The sequence below is a fragment of the Fundulus heteroclitus genome, chromosome 23, assembly GCF_011125445.2.
Source record: "Fundulus heteroclitus isolate FHET01 chromosome 23, MU-UCD_Fhet_4.1, whole genome shotgun sequence".
Lineage (NCBI taxonomy): Eukaryota > Metazoa > Chordata > Actinopteri > Cyprinodontiformes > Fundulidae > Fundulus > Fundulus heteroclitus.
The window spans coordinates 16,556,736-16,581,045 of record NC_046383.1 but is presented as its reverse complement, the minus strand read 5'-3'; the positions used below and the strand labels follow the sequence as shown (position 1 = coordinate 16,581,045).

The 24,310-nt window shown below is 40.1% G+C and overlaps 1 protein-coding gene across 1 annotated transcript in view; it reads left to right on the top strand.

The window, feature by feature from the left end:
• ccdc88b (coiled-coil domain containing 88B) overlaps window positions 1–24,310 on the top strand; it is a gene marked incomplete at its 3' end in the record, with an annotated part of 56,537 nt that overhangs the window by 21,835 nt on the left and 10,392 nt on the right. Inside the window, 10 exon segments of the mRNA XM_036127603.1 lie at window positions 326–484; window positions 5,776–5,922; window positions 6,110–6,287; window positions 6,491–6,642; window positions 6,801–6,869; window positions 10,037–10,717; window positions 14,619–14,798; window positions 18,926–19,266; window positions 19,440–19,599; window positions 23,774–24,100. Of these exon segments, the coding sequence (XP_035983496.1) occupies window positions 326–484; window positions 5,776–5,922; window positions 6,110–6,287; window positions 6,491–6,642; window positions 6,801–6,869; window positions 10,037–10,717; window positions 14,619–14,798; window positions 18,926–19,266; window positions 19,440–19,599; window positions 23,774–24,100 (2,394 nt within the window).

Genomic DNA, 24,310 nt, shown 5'->3' with positions numbered 1-24,310 from the left:
TAGAAACAACCTTAGATATTCATATGGTTGGAAAATTATTACTTTTGGTCAACATGTTTATCTGATTTGCCTTTACGTTACGTTCTCTCCTCCTGGATGACTGAACTAATCTGTACATGGATTCTGCAGGTGCACATATCACTTCAGTTGAAAATTGTACACATACGTTTACACACGGATCTGCAGGGAAAAGAGCCATTCAGACACTGAGCTCACAGTCAAAGGCACATTTCTTGCTACTTGCGTCATACTCAGTTTTGATGCAAGGATTTGTGATTCTGCTCAGTTTGTGGTGTGTGATTCTGTATTTCACGTGTTCCTCCAGAACCGTTCTCTGCAGAGCGAGGTGAGGGGCATGCGCGCTCTGCGGGACGAGCTGGACTGCGCCCGGGAGCGAGCTGCACGGACCGAGCAGCTCCAGGCTGAGCTTCAGAGCTGCAAAAACAGACTGCGCAGCCTGGATCTGACTCGCACTCAGCTGAAGGTACGCACACAAACAAACTACCAGGATTCAAGGCACAAAAAAACACGTTAGAGGTCTGCACAGTCCCTGCCAAACCACAGGTCTAAAAGCATTCGATAAAGCACAAAATGAAATGTTTTTGCATTTTTACTCAAACTTACCCATGAATATATATATATATATATATATATATATTTTTTTTACCAGAAAAAGGTATGAAAATAATCAGAAAAGCTCACATCAAAAATATCTCAAATTAAATCCAACTTGGTTATAGCTAATATTTGATAAAAACGAAGTGTAATTTAATCTTACTATTATAATATTTTATCTTCTGATTATTCCCTCAGCGTTTCACTCAAAAGCCAGCTTGAGTGAAAGCAAAAGCCATAGAACGAGATTATATTGCGTGATGTCATCTGGATTTACAGCTCAGAGCTGCTTCACGATGACGAGGAGGAGCAGGAGTTCGCCTCTAGTCGCTGGAACTTTTACAACCAAATGAAATTTATTCTGAACAAGCTGAAATGTTCTGAGGCAGAAAATGTCCTCATCCTTGTAAAACATCTCCCGGTGTCCTCACTGTCACCTTCCCTGACTTATTTGATTCATTCTTCCTCCCGATTACGTCCTTGTGTTTGCTGTTTCATCCAGTTTTTATTGAATTAAATACCGCAAATTCCAGCTAAACACTGTCAAAGCACAAGCTAAATTTATAATTGAATTTTTACACATAAAAATCTGACCTGAATCTCTAACTGAGTTATGGAATGTTTTGCTGTGTCGTTATTTTTGGGGCTCATGCCTCTCAACGTTGTCTCTACAAGTTGATTTGTACAGTGAGAATCCGCTCAAGCCAAAAGGGGCTGAAATTTTTTCCAACCACAATCAGAAAAAATTCATTTAGTAATTATCTGTTTACAAAATGGTTTTCATTGTCTTTTCTTTCCTATAAGGCTGGACAAATTATCCTGTCACAGTGTAGTGTGTCCACTTTGTGGCATAATACAATACAACAATAAAATAATAAAATAATGCACCTTCATTTTCTGCGTATTTGACACTGCAGAATGCACTATTTGATCATGGCTTCGTTCATGTGATCATATTTTGGCGATGTAAAAAAAAAAAAAAAGTCAACTCCATTAGTGCCACAGCTCTCCCATTCCTACAAGAATAATGCAGCAGAGACTCAAATATCTCTGAAAGAATGCAGTGATAACATTACTTAGTCTCACACTTACTTGTTCACTCACCTCAGGTTGTTGGATGCTTGAGTCTGAAGAGAAAACGGACTTCATGAGCTACTTTGTAATTAATATTTCCATTCATTCCATTTGATGTCGGAACTTGGAAATCTCGGCTTCCAATGGGAAGTAACAGTAATAGTTTGACTTTCTCCTGGGAAAGTCGGAGAAACTTTTTGAGGCCAATTGTCGAATCCAATATGGCAGCTCCTCGCACTTTTTTTTTTTTTTACAAAACAAAGTTGTAAGAGAGCGGCTGCAACTCTTTACCCAACAAATTAAAAGTGGTGTTTGCATGGCGAAAGTACAGCTCTAAAGGACGTTTATTAGCGGCACTACGAACAAAACAGCAGCTTTCCTGGCTGTCGCTATGTTGGAATCCTAACCTTTTGTATTTTTGTTTTTATTTTGGAATCCTGACTTCTCAGATTGTGTTAAATCGAACGCTTTTTACTCGGGTTCACCCCATTCCTAGCTCCTATTTTCGTTTTCCGAGGCAAATTTGATGTACCATAACCTGCTAATACTTATTTGACCACTTGGGGGACTCATTGATTTCCTTATTCCCAGATGGTCAGTCGATCCATAAATTATCCCTGCAGTGTCGCTGGATGGCTGGTGCATGTCCATCACAGGCCTGATCCCTAAATATGAGAAATAAAATTTATCATAAACACAATGCCCTTAATCCCCATATACTTTAGCTATTCAGAGCACCAATGCACCGCAAGCGACATGTCTATTTCAAAAACAGGACGGGACTCCCCTTCATTTCCTCACATTTGGACCTGCATAAGATGCATTTGTTATAAACTCGCCAGCATACATGGCAGGATAAAAATCAGTGTGTCAGCAGCAGGAGTAGAGTGAATTTGACACAATGAAGAGCTGAGATTAAGTTTCCCCATTTCAGATAACATTTGCTCTCCTTTGAAATTAGTGTAAAATATATTCTATAGCCGGTGTCAGCTTTCCAGAGTTGTTTCATTCAGTTTAGTGACTGACGAGTAGTCCATACGCTGTAGAATTTAAATTTTAACTCATTGTTTGCAGATTTTTGCTTTTTTTTTTTTTTTTGCTCCGCTGGAAGAGCAGAATTACTCCTTATATAGTTGTAAATGCTCTTGTCTGTTTTTATACTGAGTACCAGAGGGTATCTCCATGCAAGCTAACAGACTCCAGATGCAGTTCGGTCTAAAGATCAGAATCCACATATGTAAAAATTGCGACTCCAGTGCAATGAATTCAAAGTAAATAAAAGAAAGACATCAATGTATAGATCTGATCCATTTTTTCTCAGCTCCGTCTCCCTCAGATCTGCACAGCTTTTGTTACCTTTCACTGTGAAGCATTTGCTTAAAAATGACTTATTCTCATGAAGCGTTGAAAAAGATCTGATCACTCGCTGAACCTTGTTCCTGTCAAACTTTTGATTCTAAAGTTCTTCTCAGAGTTAAAATTTAGAAGTCAAATATAAATTTTTCTTTGCCCCTGGCAAAATCAGGATTTAGAATACTTTAATTCAACGAAAAAGTTCGTTTCTGACAGGAAATGAGACAGGCATCCCACAAAACGAAATGAAAATTATCATCAATTTTGGAAAAAAAAAAAAAAAGCTTATTTACATTTAAGTAAAAAACGGCATGTTGAAAGTTACCTATACCATTCTCAGTAGTTATAGATATATTTAAAAACTTTCTTGGCTTTATAGCCATAAAAGCCTTCTTATACTGTGATTGCTGACCAGCTTTTTGAATGTTTCCACTGGTATTCTGAAGGTTTATCCTTGTTGATGAGCTGCAAGCCCTCCATGCCATCACCCTAATGTTTAGCTTCAAATTCATGCCAGGACTCTGGCTGGGCTGCGACAAGACATTTATATTATTTCCCGTCAGAAGAAATATGTTGGTCGCATTAAAAGGTTACTTTAAATCTAAATTTGCAAATAACGTTCTAAACTATAAACCACCATACTTACATTTACTTACAAAAATACATCAGTCTTATTAAATGCTATAGAAATTCAGCAAGAACTGATGAAAACCAATAACGTTGGACCACAGTAGATCTATTTTCTGGTTTGAATCCAACTTTTTTTGGTCTAAACGGCCTCTGTTGTAGCAGACAGAATAAAAAATTCTTTTAATATTTCAAGAACAAGCCTGCAGCACATCTAATAAAGGCTGCACCATAAATCTGTCCATGTGCTGTAATAATAATATGTCGCTCATCAGCTTTTTGATTTAAGCACTGGGATATTTCCTTGCGAGTCCCCTGTAATAGCCGTGTTGCTTTCAGCTGCGCTAAATAACACAAGTGTTGCATCAGAGCAAAATTAGATGGAAACTCCACACTTTTTACTTAAATGGGCACAAACCCACATTTAGGAAACCCGGGTTTATTTCCAGGATAATAATCCAGTCCTATCCTGGATATGTAGGTGTTTGTGGTCCTGCTCGCTGGTTTTAGTTTTAATGTAATAATCTTGCTTGAAGACTTTTAAAAGACTCTGAGCAGTAAAATCTTTATAGCGCCACCGACGAGTCTTAGTAAAACTCTAAAAACTATGCACAATGTTTTGTTAGTTGCATCTCTGAATTACTAAGATAAGTTTTCTTACTAGAGGATGAAGAGACACTGGTAATTAGGTACAGGTCACATGCATACCTTCTTATCTACATTTATTGATAGACCAATACAAAGTTGTGCATTATTATTACATGGATGGAAAATAATACCTTCTTCTCAAAGTTTCCTTACAGAACAATTTTTTAAAAAGCATGGCATACATTTGTGTTCAACCTCCCTGAGTTTATGCTTTGCAGAACCACCTTTCACTGCAATTAAGGCTGTTAAGTGTTTAAGCATCTAAAGACGGAGATTTCTGCTCATGCTTCTTAGCAAAAATAGTTTAAGCACTGTCAGACTGTGTGAAGAGAACTGCATACCAACTTTGAAGTCCTGCCAGATCAGTTCTCAATATGTTCTCCAGACCGTTCTATCCTGGAACTGTTAGAAACATCCCTGATCAAACAAACCTGAATCCAATGGCTGAATTCTCCTCATCAGCTTGTCTTTCAGCTCTGCAGAGGCCTGGTAACGGGCCCCTCATTTGATTCAGGGATTTTGGAGACGGGGGGGGGGGGGGGGGCGCTAATAGTTGCAGGATAGTAGTTCTGGAGGACTGGACCTTTTTTATGGCTTTCTTTCAACAAGGACTTTCCTCCCTAAACTCTCCATCATGGCCAGATTTGGAGAAGGCGAGACTAATAGCTGTCCGGTCGACAGATTCTCCCCAGCTCAGCTGTGGATCCCTGCAACACCTCGAATCCTAACGTCGGACCTCTTGACTGCTTCTCTGATTAATGCTCTCCATGTTCAGCTAGTCAGTTTAGGTGAAGGAAAATGTTTTGATTGGTTTGCACACTGCAAAAATTGATCTAAAAATAAGTAAAATGTTCTTAAAGTTAGTGTATTTTTCCTTGATTTGAGCAGGTAAATAAGATTATCTGCTAATGGAATGAGTATTTTGACCCCTAAGATAAGATAATTAGACATCCTGGACTTGAAATAAGATGATGGAGATGAGTTGTTACTATTTTAAGTGCAAAAATCTTATTCCATTGGCAAATCATCTTATTAACCTGCTCAAATCAAGGACAGATACACTAATTTTCAGAACATTTTACTCATTTTTAGTTCAGTTTTTGCAGTGCAGATGTGCCGAACTCGTCTCGTTTCTGGATGACGAATGGTGCTCTGCGAGATGTTCACATGGAGATTCATTTGCACGTAGATTGTATTAACTAATTAGGTGACTTTTAAAGATTGTTGGTTAGCTAGTTACGCTAAGTTTTTGTTTGTGGATCGCATGAGATCCTTATAAAATGCATCGAAGCTTGTTATAATTTCACAATATGTGAGACATTTCAAGGGGTATGAATACTTTGCCAAGGTACTGTAGCTAGCCGTGCATTTCAGTAAACCGAGATGCAAATTGTGCTTTTTTTCTGGCTCCACTTTCACGTACAATCTAATGCCGTGTCCATGTGGCGTCCCCTACAGGAGCAGCAACATTTGTGCGCAGCACTGCAGGAGACTAAAAGTCTTCTAGAAGAGCAGCTGGCAGATGCTCGGGCTCGCTGCTCCTCCATACGGGAGCTGGAGAAGGACAATCTTCTTCTGCGTCAGAGAATCATGGACGTGGAGGCGGTAGGTGGAGCTATGGGGCTGATGTTTCCCAAACAAATGCACGAGTGTTGAACTTTGTTTTGACTCCATTATTTATTTATTTTTTGCAATACTCAATATGCTAATAACTATGAAGCTTCTATATCCGAGATTTGCTTTTGCTTTTTGTAACGACTGCATGGCTTACCGTTTGCATGTGGGTGTGCAGGAGCGGGACACTGAAAGGCAGCGGGTCGACGAGCTGCTGGAGATGAACATGAGCCTTGAGGCAGACCTGAGGCAAAGGAGCACGGCAAAGAGAGGCGCGTCCTCCCCGAATGTCACCCTCCATCAGCGTTTCCTGCAGTCAGAACTGGACTCTGAGGAGGAGCTGTGCGAGCTGATGGGTCTGCACAGCCGTCCTTTTTTGTTTCCGAACATACATTATTTTTTATTAACGGAAAATGGAAGATGCGTTGAAATAAAGCTGGCTCAAATAGCATTAATCATTAAAATCTCGTTGATTTATAATGCCTTTGTTTTTTCTTCCTCGGCTTTACTTCTTCTTTCGTTATGTGTCATGATTCTGTCTTTATTCCTGCTGTCTCAGATCAGAAGCCGCTGAGTGTGGAAGTGGGTGAGGCCTCAACGCTGAGGCTGCTGGGAGCAGAACAGGAGAACGCTGAGCTGAGGAGGAGGCTGGAGGAGCTGCAGGCTCAGCAGGAGGCCCAGCAGGAGGCCCAGCAGGAGCTCCAGCAGGAGGTCAGGGTTTAGAAACCGAACATTTCTACCTGTATGAACAATCTATTCTTGGTCCTCTATCAAAAAATGAAAGCTTAACATTTGAATACTATTAGACCTGCCAAATTCAGCTACATCCTGGATGAGGTTGGTGGTAACTGTCTGCTCCCTCGCTGCAGGCGGATTCGCCAGATGCCAAAGATGAGCTGGCCTGCCTCGAGGTGGAACATCAGAAAACACTCAGGGAGGTGAGCAGAGAGGAGAGGAAAGGGTCACGGTCACTTTGTCCTTCCTTTCAGACGTCACTCTCCCTGTGTTAAGAGAGTAATCTCTTCCAGAACCCATAGCACACAGAATCATTCACATAACTTTACTAAAAATAACTTGGGAGTCGCCTTTTTCACTTAGCAAGGTGTGCAGCAAAGTTGCCGGTACCCGCTGAAGCGAAATCAGTCAGGGAAAAGGGCCAAACTGATCCGGGCAGATCCAGCCCACCCGCTGCCTGACGAATCGAAGCTGCTCCCATTAAGACGCAGACATCTGCTGCCAAGATTCAGGACTAATACACTAAAACATTAATATAGCCCTACAGCGATTAGATTTTAGAATAATATAGGACGAGTTTGGTGTTATGTCTGTCTTTTCCTACTGGCTGTGCAATCAGTTGCCTCTACGGGATAATAAAGATCATTGAACTAACAAGGCAAGCCAAGAGTTCCTAATATGGAGTATTTGGCTCACTTGGAGGAAAAATATGTATATAAATGTAAGGTATTTTCAAAAATGTACAAAAAGAAATATCTATTTTTGTGCTATCTCCTTTATAGCATAGATTTACATCTTAAAAGCACAATTATTCCAGGTCAGTTAGACATTTATGTTTTTGAAATACTTTTGCCCCTTTTTTCTTGTCTTTTCAACTTGTTGCCATAATTTCCCCTTTTTAATTATAAAACATGTAAGTGACAAAAGACGTTTTGCTCCTGATTTAATTATTTATATGTTTACCAAGTGATCCAGATCCTCTGTCGTACTACTTTGTGTTGCTGTGCTGTAAAAGCGTAGGAACAAGCCTGACCAAAAGGTTCAGATGTTGATGTAGATGTTTAAACGTAATGTTGAACTGATGTTAGATTCTTGTTGTCATGCAGTTTTTTGTGAAAAAGCAACAGTGCTGCGAAAAGTATTTGCCCTCTTACAGATTTCTTGTTTTTTGTTTTGTGTCAACTAAAACATTTTTCAGATGATCAAAATAATTTCCATTTAAAAAATGTCTAATACGACCTGATTAAGTCATGAAATGACTGGCACCACGTCAAGATATGTTCGCCCTTTAAACCTAAATACGGCTTGTGCTGCCAACCAGACCGAAGACATTTGATGTGTATTTTTACATCTCTGCAGAGGAATTTTGGTTTTAATTCAGCCATATTGGAGGGTTTTCCAACACAATTGGATTTTAGTTCTGACTTTGACTAGGCCACTCCAAAACCCTCATCCAGAGGGAGACTTGTTGGTGTGCTTTGGATCATTGCCATGCTTTCTGCTGCATAACCCAAGCAGGCTTGAGCTTAGGGTTACAGACTGATGGCTCTGCATTTTCCTTTAGGTTTTTTCTGGTCCAGAGCAGATTATAGTAAGTTATAGTAGTTATAGTAATTACAGCCATTGTTTGTTTGTTTGTTGTTTTACTAAAATGCTGATAGTTACACACCAAATATATTAAGACGCACAGTTTTGTTGCGTCAGTCAAGAGAATAATTTCCCAAAAGAAAAATAATCATGATGCTTTTTGGCAAATGTGCTGCTGGCCTTTATGTTCAGCTATGATGTTTTTCCTTTGAATTCGCCCCTCGATGCAGTTTTAGTTTTTTCCTCATTGTTGAATCCTGAACACTGCTTTAACTGAGCTAGAAGCCTGCAGGGCTTTAGACCTCCTGGATGAGTCCTCAATGCGCTCTTGGAGTAATCTTTGTAGGTCGGCGTCTCCTGGGAAGGTTCACCGCTGCTTTTTATGTTTTCCAGATGTGGATAATAACTCACTGTGATTCCCTGGAGTCCCACAGCTTTAGAGCTGGCTTTGTAACCTTATCCAGACTGAAAGATGTCAACAACTTTGTTTCAAATTTCTTCCTGAATTTTTTTCAGATCAAAGGTCTAAAGGAAAATATTCCTTACATTGTCAGACAGGTTCTGTTAAAGGGACTTCTTGATCCCACAGGTGTGGCACTAATATGGTTATTCAGAGGTAATTCATGATACAACAAAACACGATTAATAAATGAAATCGTCATTGGAAAACTGCATTTTGTACGTACTTAGGTTATTTATATAAAATATTGATAACACATATATATATATATATATATATATATATATATATATATATATATATATATATATATATATATATATATATATATATATATTGCTGCCTGTTGGCCAGGACTCCCTTGAAAAAGAGGTTTTTAATCTCAGTGGGATTTTTTTTCCTGGTTAAATAAATAAAAAAATATATCAGTCACTGAAAAGTGTTGTAACGTTGCTGCAATTCCTGTATGAATGTGTAAGAGCTGCACAGCATATAATTTGTTTGCATCAAGAATAATATCTTTGTGATACAGACAGGTTAATAATAGTCTCATATACCATGTTTTGGCCTCTGTGCACCACCACAGCGGATTTAAATTGAAGCAATCAGGATGTTATTGAGGACTTGCGTCTTCTATTGACAAAGTTCAAGAAAAAGAAAAAAAAAACACCTACTGACTCATCATCATCGTCTGTTAAGAAATTATCTGTATTTTTAAGAAGCACTTGAAAGAAAACTGAAAAGTCTAGACTTCAATCACATCTTGATTGCTGTATTTCAGATATGAACCTGATGAAAAGTGCATCACAGGCCCAAACACAAACCAGCCATTAGTGTCAAACAGTATGAAGGAGAAAATCACTCTCCTAATAGGAGTATTGGTGGAAACAGTGATTAGTACTACGGTTTACGTTTGTATGAGAAATGAATAGAGGTAATTAGATGTAATGTTTCCACGGCAGCTGGTTTGGATCCATGATGGTGGACCTGTCAAAATGATCAAATGACAATCAAAGCTTGTTTATTTACACTAATTTCTGCATCGTAATACTTTTTATATTATATATATACACGTGGTGCAGTGATGATGTTTTACGTTTTATGTGTTAATTGTAAAAACGCTGCTTTTTTAATCCTATTTATACGTTAAATCAGTTAGGTTAACTTCCTATTGTACTATTCTAAGTAGCTTTTCTGCATGCATGCAGTTATAGAGGGAAAAAAAACCGCTCTGCTCAGTATGAATTTTCAATTTGCAGAAAAGAAGTAAAGGATCAGAGAGTTAAACTGCTTTTGAAATTTCTCTCCTATTGCGTTTTTCAGCTTCAAAACTTGAAGAATGAAAATGCCACTCTGAAGCAGCGGCTGGAGGAGCTGCTGGGGGAGCTTCGACACCTACGAGAGACGAGGAAGGAGGAAGGTGTGAAGAAGCCGGGCCGAGAGAAGGAAGGGGAGGTGATGAGAGGAGTCCAGGGCTCTGAAACCAGCAGGGGGGAGGGGGAGGGAAGGGTGAGGCTGATGGAGGAGAGGGAGAAAAGGGGCGAAATCATAGGGACGCGGCGGGAAGCAGGAGTGGGTGAAGAGGGTCTCCGTGTTCAAGTGGAAAAAGGCGAACTCTGCGATGAGGAGATCAAGACCAAAAGGAGGGGGGAGGCTGAAGGTGGGCAGAAAGAACTTGAAAAACAGGAGAAGGAGCCAAAGATGGAAAGCTCCGGATCAGAGAGCCTGAAGCACCCCGATGAAGACAACGCCGAGACCGCAGAGGCACACCCAGATGTGTGTTCCCCGTCCGGTCCCGACCTGGAGCTCCTAACGAGCCGACTCCAGGAGGTCCAGGAGGAGGCCGACCGACAGGCGAAGTCAGCTCAGGACCTGCGTTCGAAGCTGGGGGAGCAAAGCAGGAAGACGTGGGAAGCTGAGCAGAAGCTGGTGCTGGTGGAGGCCGAGCTACAGCGTCTGAAGAGAGCTGGAGAGAGTCTGATGGAGGCCCGCCGGCATATAGAGGTACGTAATGATAGACCGATGAGTCTCCGTGTGTACTGAAACGCATAAGATCATTTTAAAATCAGCTTGGTGAGCGAGCTGAAGAGCTGATACGGGGTCTAAAAACATAAAAATAACATTTGGGAAGTAAAACACGGTCAACAAAAGCTTAAAAATTATTCACCAAATCACTTTTTACACAATAACTGGCTAATCGGTGTTTCCAGGACAGTGTGTCACACTAAGGCCCATTTCTCCAAAGCTCCCTTAAAACTGTAGACAAGAGAACGTGCCATTTAAACTAAGGCAGGTGTGTTGATCAGATGAGGACCGAGCAACAAGTAAATACACACATCCCTGAACTTCGCCAATTTCTAAAGTCAGAGCAATAAATAACTCGGCTTCCTGAGCCTCTGAACAGTCTCTCAGTCTGCGTCAGCAGGCGACAAGACCGCTGACTGGACAGCTGTCCAGAAGACGGTCGTTGACCCCCTTCACAAGGGGAAAAAGTCACAAAAATGTAATTGCTGAAGAAGAGCGCTCTATCCAAGCGTATTCATAGAAAGTTGAGTGGAAGGAAAAAATGCACCAGCAACAAGGATAAAAATGTGGTTAGCCTCAGTAAGAATTGACTGAGACAGGAGTCAGTGCATAAAGAGACACATCAACACACTGCAAAAATAGAACTCAAAATAAGAAATTATTTCTTGAAATGAGAGAATTTTTCCTTAATTTGAGCAGGTAAATAAGATTATTTGCCAATGGAATAAGATTTTTGAACTTAAAATAGGAACAATTCATCTCCATTATCTAATTTCAAGTGAAGTATATCTAATTATCAATTCAATTTCAATTCAATTCAATTTATTTATATAGCGCCAAATCATGAAACATGTCATCTCAAGGCACTTTACAAAATCAAGTTCAATCATATTATACAGATTGGGTCAGATTATACAGATTGGTCAAAAATGTCCTATATAAGGAAACCAGTTGATTGCATCAAAGTCCCAACAAGCAGCAGTCACTCCTGGGGAACCGTAGAGCCACAGGGAGAGTCGTCTGCATTGTACATGGCTTTGCTGCAATCCCTCATACTGAGCAAGCATGAAGCGACAGTGGGAAGAAAAACTCCCCATTAACGGGAAGGAAAACCTCCGGCAGAACTGGGCTCAGTATGAACGGTCATCTGCCTCGACCGACTGGGGATTATAGAAGACAGAGCAGAGACACAACAAGAGAGACAAATATTATCTTATTTAATACTAATTCCATTGGTGGGTAATCTTATTTATCTGCTCAAATCAAGGACAAATACATTCATTTCAAGAAAATTTTACTTATTTCTAGTTCTCTTTTTGCAGTGCATATTTTAACCCCAACAAAAACAACTTGCTCCACCTAGTCTTTGAAAATAGTCTAAAGGTTTTTGACCTAACCTGAGTTTTTTTCCCCCTCCTCTTAGTGTATCTGTACAACAACCTGGTTAGAGTCATCTATGCGTGCATTTCAAATTGGCCCTAAAGGTTGCAAATGTTACCCAGGGTGGCTCACAGTAAAGGCTCCCTATACATTGATAACTTCCTGAAACTGATTATTATGGCATGTTTTCACGTTATAACAGGATCAACACACAGCTTCCTGCACCACACAGCTAGCTAAAATCACAGGATCAAACGCACGTCTTTGTGGAGAGGCAATGAGACACGAACAGAGAGAGATCATTGTGACGTCTGCAGAGACAGACTTCACTGAAGATGATGAGCAAATCAATATCAGTCAGGATGGAGAGACAGAGTCCATAAGTGAGGTCAGTTATGCTGAGGAAGAGGAGGAGGAGGAAGTAAAGAAGGGACAGATGATGAAATGTCAGCGGGGTTACCGCATGTTTGATGATAAACTTAATTCTGCAACCGGTTTGAATAATGCAATGCCGTTGTTCTTGGGAATAACGGCATTGCATTATTCAAACCAGCGTTTCCTTTTTTTCACACACTAGTGCCCTCGTTGCATAGAAAACAATATGCGGCGTTCAGTCTAACAATAGTAGTTATAGGTTGCATTGTAGTAAACAAAACCGTCATAACTGAGCAGTGCAGAAATCTTAGATGTACACACTTTTTATTGTTCCTTAAACGCATCATTTAAAAAACAAACTGGAAATAATTTCTGCTGTCCTGTGAAATTGGAGAAAAATGTAATTTCTTATGCATTAGCAAGGTTAACACATCAGACCTGCAAAAGGCCACGATGTTGCACTTAATTTAGTAGTTCTAGTAGAAATATTTATTTTAAATTAACACATTTTGAAGTAAAGTTTATTTAGGATGATGTTGCTTTAAATAGCTTTGTTTGACGCCAAACTTTAAATGATTAAAAGTGGAAATTAGTATAGTATAGTATTTAAAGATGAGGCTGAGGTGTTAAATGGTGAGTCTTTGATGTACAGCCAAATAAAATGGGAAGACAAAGAAAAATAGAAATAATAAAAAAAAAATTAAGCAAATGAATGCAAAAAATCAAAAACCTGACAAGAAATGAGGACATCTGAAGAACCAAGGAGCTAAAAACAGGCACAGGGTCAGTGGGAGGGGGGCAGCGGGATGAAACACACAATAAGATGTGCTGCAATGGCAGAATATGCAACAAAAATAACTACAGCAACACCCAGGATAACTGTGATCCTACAGGAAACAAACACTGGTCCTCAGAGGGAGAAGGTGAACTTGGCCTGTAGGACCAAGGAGCTGATACGATAAAATAAAACAGGAAGTGTAAAATAAAAACCCAGAAAATCTAAAACTGAAGCCAAATATTAGCACAATATTAGGAAAACTCAGGGAAAGGCGAGAGAAGACTGTTTGGTGTCAATGAAATACTATTAAATATTAAAGATTTAATGATCATAAAAATAGCTAAACATTTTTTATTTGTTTTCTTTATCCTTCTGTTACCAAGTAGTTTTAGTCATTTCCCTCATTAATTCAACAACTACAGTGACAGCAGTAATTATAGGATGTCGGCAAAAAAAAAAAAAAAAACAACCTCAAATTAATATCATCTTTTATTGCAATTGAATAATTTCACACTGAGATATTTAGAAAAATCCAGCCATAAAATTTCAGTTCCTTTATTTAGAGGAAGAAAATATCATATGAAGAAGTAATTGTTTTTAACTAAATCAGTGGTGACACAATTGATGGCACCCCTGCTGTCAGCTTTTAGTCTTCCTGATTAACATTTCAAAAGCTTGGAGCAGACGGAGGGGGAGATCTTTGATCATTCCCCTTCGCACAATCTTTCTGGGTCGTGAACAGTCCTGGCTCCTCACCTCAGCTCACCGCAGAAGTTTTAGATGGATTTAGGTCTGGAGGCTGTGATGCCCTGGAAGAAAGGTGGATTTTGTGCCTGGTAAACCATTTCTATGTCAATTTAAGGGTTTTATCTTAACTTGGTATCCTGCTAAAATATCATATGGCAACGTTTTCTGTCATAGAATCACGTAAAGTCATCTAATTATTCATGAAGCCACGCGCTCCAAGAAGTTTCCCAGTTTCGTTTTTAGAAGAAGAAATGGGCCCACAGCATCAAGCATCCTCTACCATACCTAACATTGTCTTTTCCACACATTAATCCTTTTGGTTTGTTTGTTGCCGTAAAGCTCAAATATGTCTCATCTGACCAAAACATACTTGTAGCTCCTAACGTTGATTAACAAACTCCACACATGCTGTATGTTTGTGACGTTCTGACTGGAAAAGGCTTCTCTCTCATCAATCGGTAGGTAGGCAGCATCTAATGATTATTCTGGAGACCTGCTGATCCCAGGTTGCCGCTCTTTGCTTAATTATTCGACCATTGAGCTCATCGCAGATGTTTTAACTAAGTGAGGTACTTGATTGTGTCCCTGTTGCTCCTCCAGGTTCTTCAGTCGGAGGGTCTGACCATGGAGGAGGAGCTGTGCCGCCTGCGGAGCCAAGCGGAGCTTCACCGGATGCAGACCACGGTCATCGCCACCCTGGAGGGGGAGCGGGCGGCGCTGGAGAGGGACAGGGACACGCTACGCAGCACGGCGGACGCCCTGCGAGCCGCCCAGCGCAAGGTTAGGAGCCGACACGCAGGCAGGAGTTTCCAAATACTCCACACATCTCATTAAAACCTAACCATGTTTTTATGATCAAACCAGAAAGGATGGAGTCAAGCTGGGTTTGTTTTTGGTGTTTTTTTTTTTTGCAAATGATTTTAGTTTGTTCAAAATAAATCTGTTTGGCAGCAGATGAACACGTTCTGCACTGCAAAAACTGAACTAAAAATGAGTAAAATGTTCTGAAAATTAGTGCATTTGTCCTTGATTTGAGCAGGTTAATAAGATGATTTGCCAATGGAATAAGATTTTTGCACTTAAAATAGGAACAACTCATCTCCATCATCTCATTTCAAGTCCAGGATGTCTAATTATCTTATTTTAGGGGTCAAAATACTCATTCCATTAGCAGATAATCTTATTTACCTGCTCAATCAAGGACAAATACACTAACTTTAAGAACATTTTACTTATTTTTAGATCCATTTTTGCAGTGTGTGCGCCATAAAACATCGTCGTCGTCTAATCTGTTTCAAACAGGTTTATTTTCAGCTGCCACACTCGAATAAGAAACTGTTTAACTCAGAGGAAAAACCCTTATGATTTCAGAGTTTTTTTTAATGCATTACCTTTGGCCTGATTTAATTTAAAAATTAAACCTGAAACCAGCTTGTTCAGACATTCTGCATCAGCAGAATGAAGTCGCAGTGAATGTTATGTTTAATGTCCTATTTGCAGTAAAATTTCAGGACATGAGTAAAGCTGCAAGTTAAGGAAAAGAGCACTGCTTAGTCAGCTTTAAAGAAATACCATAAAATGAGGTCCATGAATGCCTCCTAAACAGAAAGAGCTGTTAATAATCCCTTTTCTGATCTTGCTGTATGTCGGACTCTTTTTCCAAAAGAGCAAATCCAACTTTTTTTCTGTTAATGCAGATTTTTTCTCAAATTTAGTTGATTCCATATAGTTGTCACATGCAGCTAAATACATTTTCAAGCTTTTTTTTAAAGTTGAATAAAATACATGTTTTATGGTTTTAACACCATTTAACCCCAAAAAGAAAAGCTTTCTCTGCTTTTTTTTAGAGGCCGGTATGTTCAAGTGGTTCAACAGCGTTCTTGGATACAGCAATTTCCTGCCTGACAAAAAATAAATAAAAACTAAACGCAGCTGCTTCCCGCAATATAAAAGCGGAGCGGCTTATCTCCTGTCCTCGGTTTCTGAAATAAATAACGTTTGCTTTACATCTGCAAAGTCAGCTTCCAAATAAAGAAATAATAATAATTTGTACATTTGAATATTTCATGAATCCCTCCATGAAACGGAAAAAGTTATGTCAGACTCTACATCCTGACCACAGCAACGAGCAGCAAAGAGTCGGAGCCCCTGGGGTTTGAATCGGTGAATGTTAAATGAAACATGAAGTGCACTCTTACTTCCCTCAGCTTCAGGCCAGAGTTTAACCCAAATAGAAAAATTACTTCTTATCCTCTTTCTCACTTTTACATGTGTGGGCTCAATGAACTGCTTTGTGGGGTGATCCTCTGTGGTTTGGCTCAACCATAAATAGGGATGGTTACCTTTCACATTTGAGCCGGTACAGTACCGATACTCGGTACCTGGGAATTGATATCGGGACTTAATGCTACCTATATTTGGTATTTTTGTGCGTTTATGTAGTAATGAATGTTAGTTTATTAATAAAATCTCAAAATCTTTCAATTTAACATATTTATTTCTCGATATATAAACTTGTTTGGATCTAGAAATAAACTGTATTAAATAATTTATGAATTTTAATTAATTGCCTGAAAAATAATTAAGGCAATGTAAAAATAAAACAAAAGTCTCAGAGTGAACGAGGTGAATGTGGGATTGAAGCTGTGTGTGAATAAAATTCAGGGAACAGCTTTAGTGCAACAGTTTCAGAGACGAAAAAATAAATAAATATTAAAAATGTTATCCCGCTTTGTAAATCAGGGCAGGAAACATTTCCAGTAAGGGAACAGAGAGGCTCTCTTTGCTCTGACTGCAGGCTGGTTTCAGGACGGGGCAGCTGTGTCTGTCTGTCTGTCTGTCTGTCTGTCTGTCTGTCTGTCTGTCTGTCTGGGAGACAGTGCTTGGGGAAGCTTGTAGAAGTGCTTGGCTCTCCAAAGACAATAACTCCAGAAGCTTTCACAGGAAGTCGCCCATCACAGAAGAAAGTGGCTAGATTTTTCGCTAGTCGCTTTTTTGAAAAATAAAATAAAGCTCACTGGATTGATCTGAAAAGTAAAGAATATTACGAGAAATCTGCTAAATTGGCAGCTGTGACCAAATGTTTCCTCAGATCAGAAGCATTTCCGCCGCTGGTCTTGCACTTCGCCTCACAAATATTGCAGCGAGCGTAATCTGCGTCGCATTTTGAAAAGCGGAGACAGTGCTTTCCATCAGCAGTGCTCTTGTGCATGTAAAGCTGTGTTCATGTTCGTCATGGATGATCGCCTGCTCTCCTACTCCCTCAGTATCACAGTGATGCGTTTAGGTACAGAAACATGGTTTGATTTTACATTAATCGGTACCTGGTAATACTGAAGGGATTCGGTCGGTACCTATAAAAGTACCGCTACCCATCCCTAGCCATAAAACAGGACAGGGCCAAACCGCAACAGATCATCTTCCCTCCATCCAGCAACTGTACAGGTCTAGGTCAGGAAACAGGCAGCTAACATCTCCGCAGACCCCACACATCCTGCACACAAACTACAGTATTTAGTCTTCTGCCCTCGGGTAGGCGTTAGATTGCATTATTTGCTAAAGACAGGCGCCATAGAGACCGTTTATTCCCCAAGGTTGACAGTCTGATGAACACCTAACGGTCATAATATGGTTATTTGCACCAATTTAACCATGTATTCCTCTTTTGTAATAATCCTATGCATGTACATATTTCTTAAAAAGATCCTTTTTTTTTAAATTTTGTACCAGTTTTATTTCCTTCCAGATTTTCTTTGATTTGTATTTAAACGTCTGAGAGCAAAAGGGAACCGAAGTCAAATTCCTCGTTTTTATTCATAAGCGTAAATAAAGCTGATAATCTGTGCAGTGGATGCAGAGACGTTGCACATTTCTCCGTTAAATTTGTTGCCTAATAGCCTAGCCTCTTTTAGATTTAATGGAGAGCTTGTCTCTCAGGTAGATTCAGGTCTGCCCTTTGACCGCAGTCTCCACTCTTTTGCAGTCTCTAACAGGCTTTCCTCTGGGATTGCACTAAATCGGCTTGTGGCAAGCTGAAAACGGGACTTGTAATAACTTTTCTTATCAATGACTTCCTTCCTGCCGCTCTCCCATGAAGGCCAGGTTGGTGTAGCTGATAGTTGTAATACCGCCTGGTTCTCCTACCTGAGCTGCAGCTCCTCCACACTGCTAACCCACCGGTGGAGTTTGTTCACTAATTTTGTGACTTTTTAAGTCAAATTGTCGATCTAGCTTTTATTAAGGGGCGTTAGATGAAAAGGGTGTGAATACATATTCAATGTATCATTTTCCTTACTCTGTGTCTGCCGCATAAAAACCCATGAAATACATTTATGGTCTTTTGTGTGTCGTGAGACTAAAGGGGACACGAAGCACAGCACAGGGAGCATTTCTGCAAGGCTCAGAGCTTCAGAGCTGTAGGTTTGATCAAAAAAAACATTGGCATAAAAGAAATCCTAATAATAATCTTTAATCATTTCTGCTTTCATTTTTTCCCCAGCCAAAAGATAAACATTTATATAAGATATTTTTCTTATGTTTTTTAATATTTAACAAAAGTAGACATTCCAAAAAAATTTAACTGGTAGCATTCTGTGATATTGGGCCATAAAAGCCACATTTTAATCATTATCTTCTAATAACGTGAAGAAGAGAGATAATAACTGCAGCTCAGGGTAAATGAGGCTCCTATGTAATGTGGAAATTATGACGAGTGCCGCCTGGCTGTTTTCTTATTCATGACTTTCTATCTCTGCTGCAGTATTTAATATTATGATCGGTTTATTACCTGGCTCACAGTGAGCCATGTTTAGCGCTCCAGTCACTTTGGTTATTTCCTGCTGGAGCATACTAGTTGCTCGGGTTTTATGCCCAGAAAGAAATAAAATTGCATCTCCCTCCGTCATCAGACGGACCAGCTGGAGCTCACCACCCAGGCTCTCAGAGCGGAGCTGGAACGGCAGGGCCGCAGTCTGGAGACCTCGCGGCGTCGGGAGGAGCAGCTGGAGGCGGAGCTCCGCGAGGCCGCCCTGGAAGCCGGGTCTCTGGTCCGAGCGCGGGACCAGGCGCTGCTGGAGGCCTCGCGGCTAGAGCAGGAGAAGGAGGCGTGCCAGTCGGAGCTGGACGGCGAGCGGAAGCAGGGGCGTCAGCGAGAGAGGGAGGCGGCGAGGCTCAGGCAGCAGCTGGAGAGCACGACCCTGGCCCTGGAGCACAGCAACCAGAGAGCGTGTGCCCTGGATGCTGAACACAGGTGCACGCACTGCTGCACACAAATTTAACCTTCATTCTGCAATTAACTTTTACAAGGCATCGGAGAGAGACTCTTGCTTGGGCCGTGCACTTATCTGTGATGTCGAATCTTCCTTCACTCAACCCTCTTCTGACCCATGTTTCTGCTGCGTGTGTGTGTGTGTGTGTCTGTAGACGTGTGTGTCAGCAACTGACTGAGTCCAAGGAGCTCCGCGCTCAGCTGCAGGACCTGGAGACGAAGCTCAGCTCTCGACTGAGCGGCGTGGAGCAGGAGAAACTGCAGCTGCAGCAGCAGCATGCAGAAGCTCAGGCAAAGATCACCTCACTGTCTCAGGTGTGTTTTTAAAGAAAGGCTCGTTTGTTACCCGTGGTTCTGCTGCACAAACTGAATACGCACTGAAAATATACCTGAACGCCACAACCTCTCCACTAAATAATTGAGATTTTAAACATGCATGACACTAAAAATGGAAAAATAAGAAAGTAGATTACGTTTGATCCTTTTGAACAAGTCATTTGTAGACACTGTGTTCCTAAAACGCGCAGCGGAACGGGACGGTTCTCCATTAAAACACATGGGGTTGGGATCCCACTGTGGGTCATAAAACACCTCATGGGGGGTCCTGAAATAATCTCCAGAAATAAAATTGAATTTAAAATTTATTGCTAATTGCATATTTCTCTGTTAATTGTGACAAACATAAAAATACACCAGTTACAAATGCCTTGAACTATTACGATGATTGTTGAGGTTGTAAGTGTTGTCATTATGCCGTTGTTTCATTAGCATATTAACTACCTTCCAATGCTCCAAACAGCAAAAGTTGGGGTCATTAGCTTTTGTAGCTATAATTTGTGTGCTGGAAAAGTTTGGGAAGCATTGGATTGGTGTTCAACTGAGACATTTCTGGGGTTCCACAAATGAAACTGAACAAAACACTCTTTTAGTTAATAGATGCATTATAGCCTTTCAAATGTTGTCATTAAAACTGGGTGTGATATGGATTCAATGCAGTTTTTTATTTGAAGACTGAAACAACATATTAATGTAATCAATGTTAATTTTAGAACCCAACATGTTGTTTTATTCATCATCAATATTTGTTAAGCCCTTACTGCTTGAATGTTTTAACAACTATATACAGATTCTAAATTAGGCAGAAATTGTTAATTGGGTTATATCACATACAATAGATATACATTTATACTTATTTATTTTATTTAAACTTTATGTATATAGCACCTTCCAACAATGCATAGCATTGACCAAAGTGCTTTACAAATTAAAATAAATATGAGTACTAAAAGTTAAACATCAAAATCCCATTTAAATAAACGGGTCTTAAGTTTGGCTTTGAACAAGATCAGGTCAGAGATGGGACGCTTCTGAAAGGGAAGACAGGCTGTAGGACAGCAACAGAAAAGGACCGATCCCCCCATTTGTTGCACTTAGAGCAAGGCACCTCCGGCAGATTTTTCTCTACAAAACGTAGAGTTCTGCTGGATTTTCACAAGAAATGTAGTGTAAGGCCATTCAAAGCTTTAAAAATAAACAACTTGAACTGAATCCTAAACTGAACCAGGAGCCAGTGCAGGGATGAAAGGACAGGAGTGATATGTTAATAATTACGTGTGTTAGTCACTGAGCAAGTAAATAAGTGAGAGATGGAGAGATTAATGTCAACATAAAAGCATTACAATAATCAAGTCTAGAGCTTACAAAGGCATGGACGGTCTCTACAGATCACCACGGCTCAGAAGAGCCTTTACCTCGGAAAGCAGATGGAGTTACAAGTAACTTGTTTTCACAACTGAATTTATCTGTTTATCAAGTTTTAAGTTACCGTCCAGCTTCACTCCTACATTTTCTTTTACCACTTGGTTGAAGTGGGGGAGCGAAAGAGCTAGCCTGGGAGAAATAATACATGAAATACTGGAAGAGTTGAACAAAATCCATTATGTTTTGTCGTTATTTAAGTGAAAAAAATTGTGAGATAGCAACGCTTGATGTCTCTTAAGCAGCTATCAATGAAATTTTGACTGAGCGGGGAGTTGGGCGTGATTGGCAGATAGATTTGGAGATCATCTGCATACAGACGAAAAGACAAATTATGAGATGCAATGATCGGTCCTAATGGCAGCATGTATAGTGAAAAAAAGAGTAGACCCCAGAATAGATTCCTGAGGTACACCAGAGGTCAGAGGGACTGAAGAGGAGGACAAATCGCCTGTCATGACAGAAAACTTTCCTCCATTAAGTAGGACCGGATTCACTCAAGCACAATTCCCTGAAGGCCAACCTGCTGAGCTAAACGAGTGATGAAGAGCGAATGGTCTGCAGTGTCAAAAGCTGCTGAGGTCTAGCATCACCAGCAGAAAAGGCTTTTGGCCTCAAGGGACAAGAGGATATCATTTTGTACTTTGTGTAATACAGATTCAGTGCTATGACGGGATCTAAAGCCAGACTGGAATCCTTCAAACAAATGTTGGATATAACATTTGTTATATTCTAGAAAAGACTGTAACTGAATAAAAACAATCCTTTCAAGAACTTTGGACAAAAATATGCAAATAGGAAATATTGGCCTGAAATTAGAAAAGGCTGTAGGATCTAAGCCTGTTTTTTTTAAGACACAGCATGCTTGAAAAGAGACGGGACAGAACCTGAACTTAAACAGCTATTTATAAATGTCAAAAGACAAGGACCAATGGTGTCTGTGTATCTTGGATGGAATGATGTCCAGTGAATAGTTGGTAGATTTCGTCTGCTGAACCGCCTCAAAGAGGAGAGGTGAGCGACACCATCTCACTTTAGTACGTGAACAAGCAAAATTATGCATGATCAGGCAGAAAGGTGCTTAAAATATGGCCCTTGATACGTATTTCACAATCATCAGTTGGGACCATGATCGCTAAACTTAATATATAAGTTAATATAAGATTCATAAAAGGTTTTGTACTGTTACTGAAAAATAACAGGGTAAACACGATCAAGTTTGGTCCAAGGCTACCCAACTTTAGACCTTTTTAATTAGTTAATAACCTTTGAGATACACAGTCCAGCAAAAACACTATTATACCAAGTCCTGTAATGTCAACAGCACTCTGAATTCAAAATAAGGAGTGTTACTGCAGAAGTGCAAGGGTTTAGATTCTCTTACAAGTCATAAATTAGGAAAGGATAATATGTACTTTATTGATCCCAGAATTGGGAAATAATTGGGCAGCATAACATACAGAAAGCAGACAGTAAGAAATATGAAACAGTATAATCTAAAAAATATCTATGCATTTACTAGGGCTGTTAGTTTAATTAAAGGCTGTCGATTAATTCAATTACCTAATTAAAAGCTTTTTGAGCAGCAGTGTACATCCTATTGCTCCGTAATTACGCAGCAGAACTTAACGACTCTTTAACCCGGTTTACTATTCCCACTCCGTCACTAACTTCTCCACCTTATTCCCGAAGCTTAACGGTGAAGGGATCGGGCGTGAAGGAGACAGATGTGGAAAACCACACATAAATATGTTTTTGCTACGTCAAAATGTCCATCAGTCTGCACAGTGGCAACACGGAAGGCGTTTTCACAAAGCTATTTGAAGATGCTGAATACGTGCAAACTGAGGCCCAGGGCCAGATGTGCTGCCATAAAAGCCACGCCAAGCATGTTTGCCCAGATGTGAAGATGACTTGATGATGCAGGCGTTCAGGGGAAACGTTCTCGTCTAGATCGCAGACTGCAAAAAATACCGTCTGCTGAAAGCGCCAAGGTGGATGCTGGGAAAAGAAAAAAAAGGATGTTCATTTAGGCTGCTGTAAATTAACATCATAAAGCTTGTAATGACTGCAAATGCCTTTAAAGAGAACAGTTATTTATCGTGCCATCAGTTATTGGAATAATTGACCGCTGAATATACATGAACTGAATAGTAAAGTAATTATTACTTGAGAATGCACTATATAAATTTGTGAGTAGTGAATTAACGTATTTACTGTATCGAAGTGAGAATTAATGTAATATGAATGGAATAACTTATTCAGAATGATTTCTGATGACATCTATAATAATGTCTACAATGTTTAATCGTTAAGTGATTTTTGTTTTTGTCTTGTGGACCACAGGAAGACTAGCTTGTCCCACTTTTGGTGGCAAGCTAATGGGGATCTTTTTAACAATAAACAATAAATTGCAAACACATTTTCCAAGCAAAGTTGTGCTTGAACTCAAATCCCACAATTTATATGACGCAGATTTTACAAATACTCTCACAGATAGAAATAAGACAAGATAAGATAGGATGTGTATGTATATGTGTAAATATATATATATATATATGTATATGTGTATATATGTGTATGTATATGTGTATATATATATATATATATGTATATGTGTATATATGTGTATATGTATATATATTCCTTTCTGTGGTAATATACTGCTTTTTCTTTTGTTTTCCTCAGATTTTAATCTTTTAATGCTTCCCCGCCCGTTTTTCATCTGTAGGATCTATCCAGTGAGCAGGATCGTGCTCAGAAACTGGCGGCTGAAGTCGACGGCCTCAGGCAGAAGTTGCAGAGATCCGAGGCGGAGCTCAAGGCGACAACAGATTCTCTGCAGCAGTCTCAGGAGAGAGCCGAGTCGCTCTCACAGCAGCTGAAGACTGGCGGATCGCATCGCGTTTCAAATTCAGAGCCGTCGTACAGAAACGAGACCCAACCGGATGAAAGCCCTGAAACCAGCAAAGATCTCGCCCCGTGCGCGACCCGGCGGCACACCACAGGAGAGTCAGAGAGGCTGCTGAGTGAGAGGGTGTTGGAGCTGGAGAAGGAGGTGCGTAAGTCTGTAAAGGATGTGTGGGTGTGAGGGGTTTGGGCTGTAGTCTGCTGAAATTGTTGCTGTAGGGACACTCTGCGACTATCAGCTCGCACAAGGCCACTTCCCCGAGCGTGGCGGTTTATTTCCAGAACTTGGGTTTTATCTCTGCTCATCAGTTTTAAAATGTCACCTCGGCTACTGTTAATCTTCCTTATCTCCCCTGCT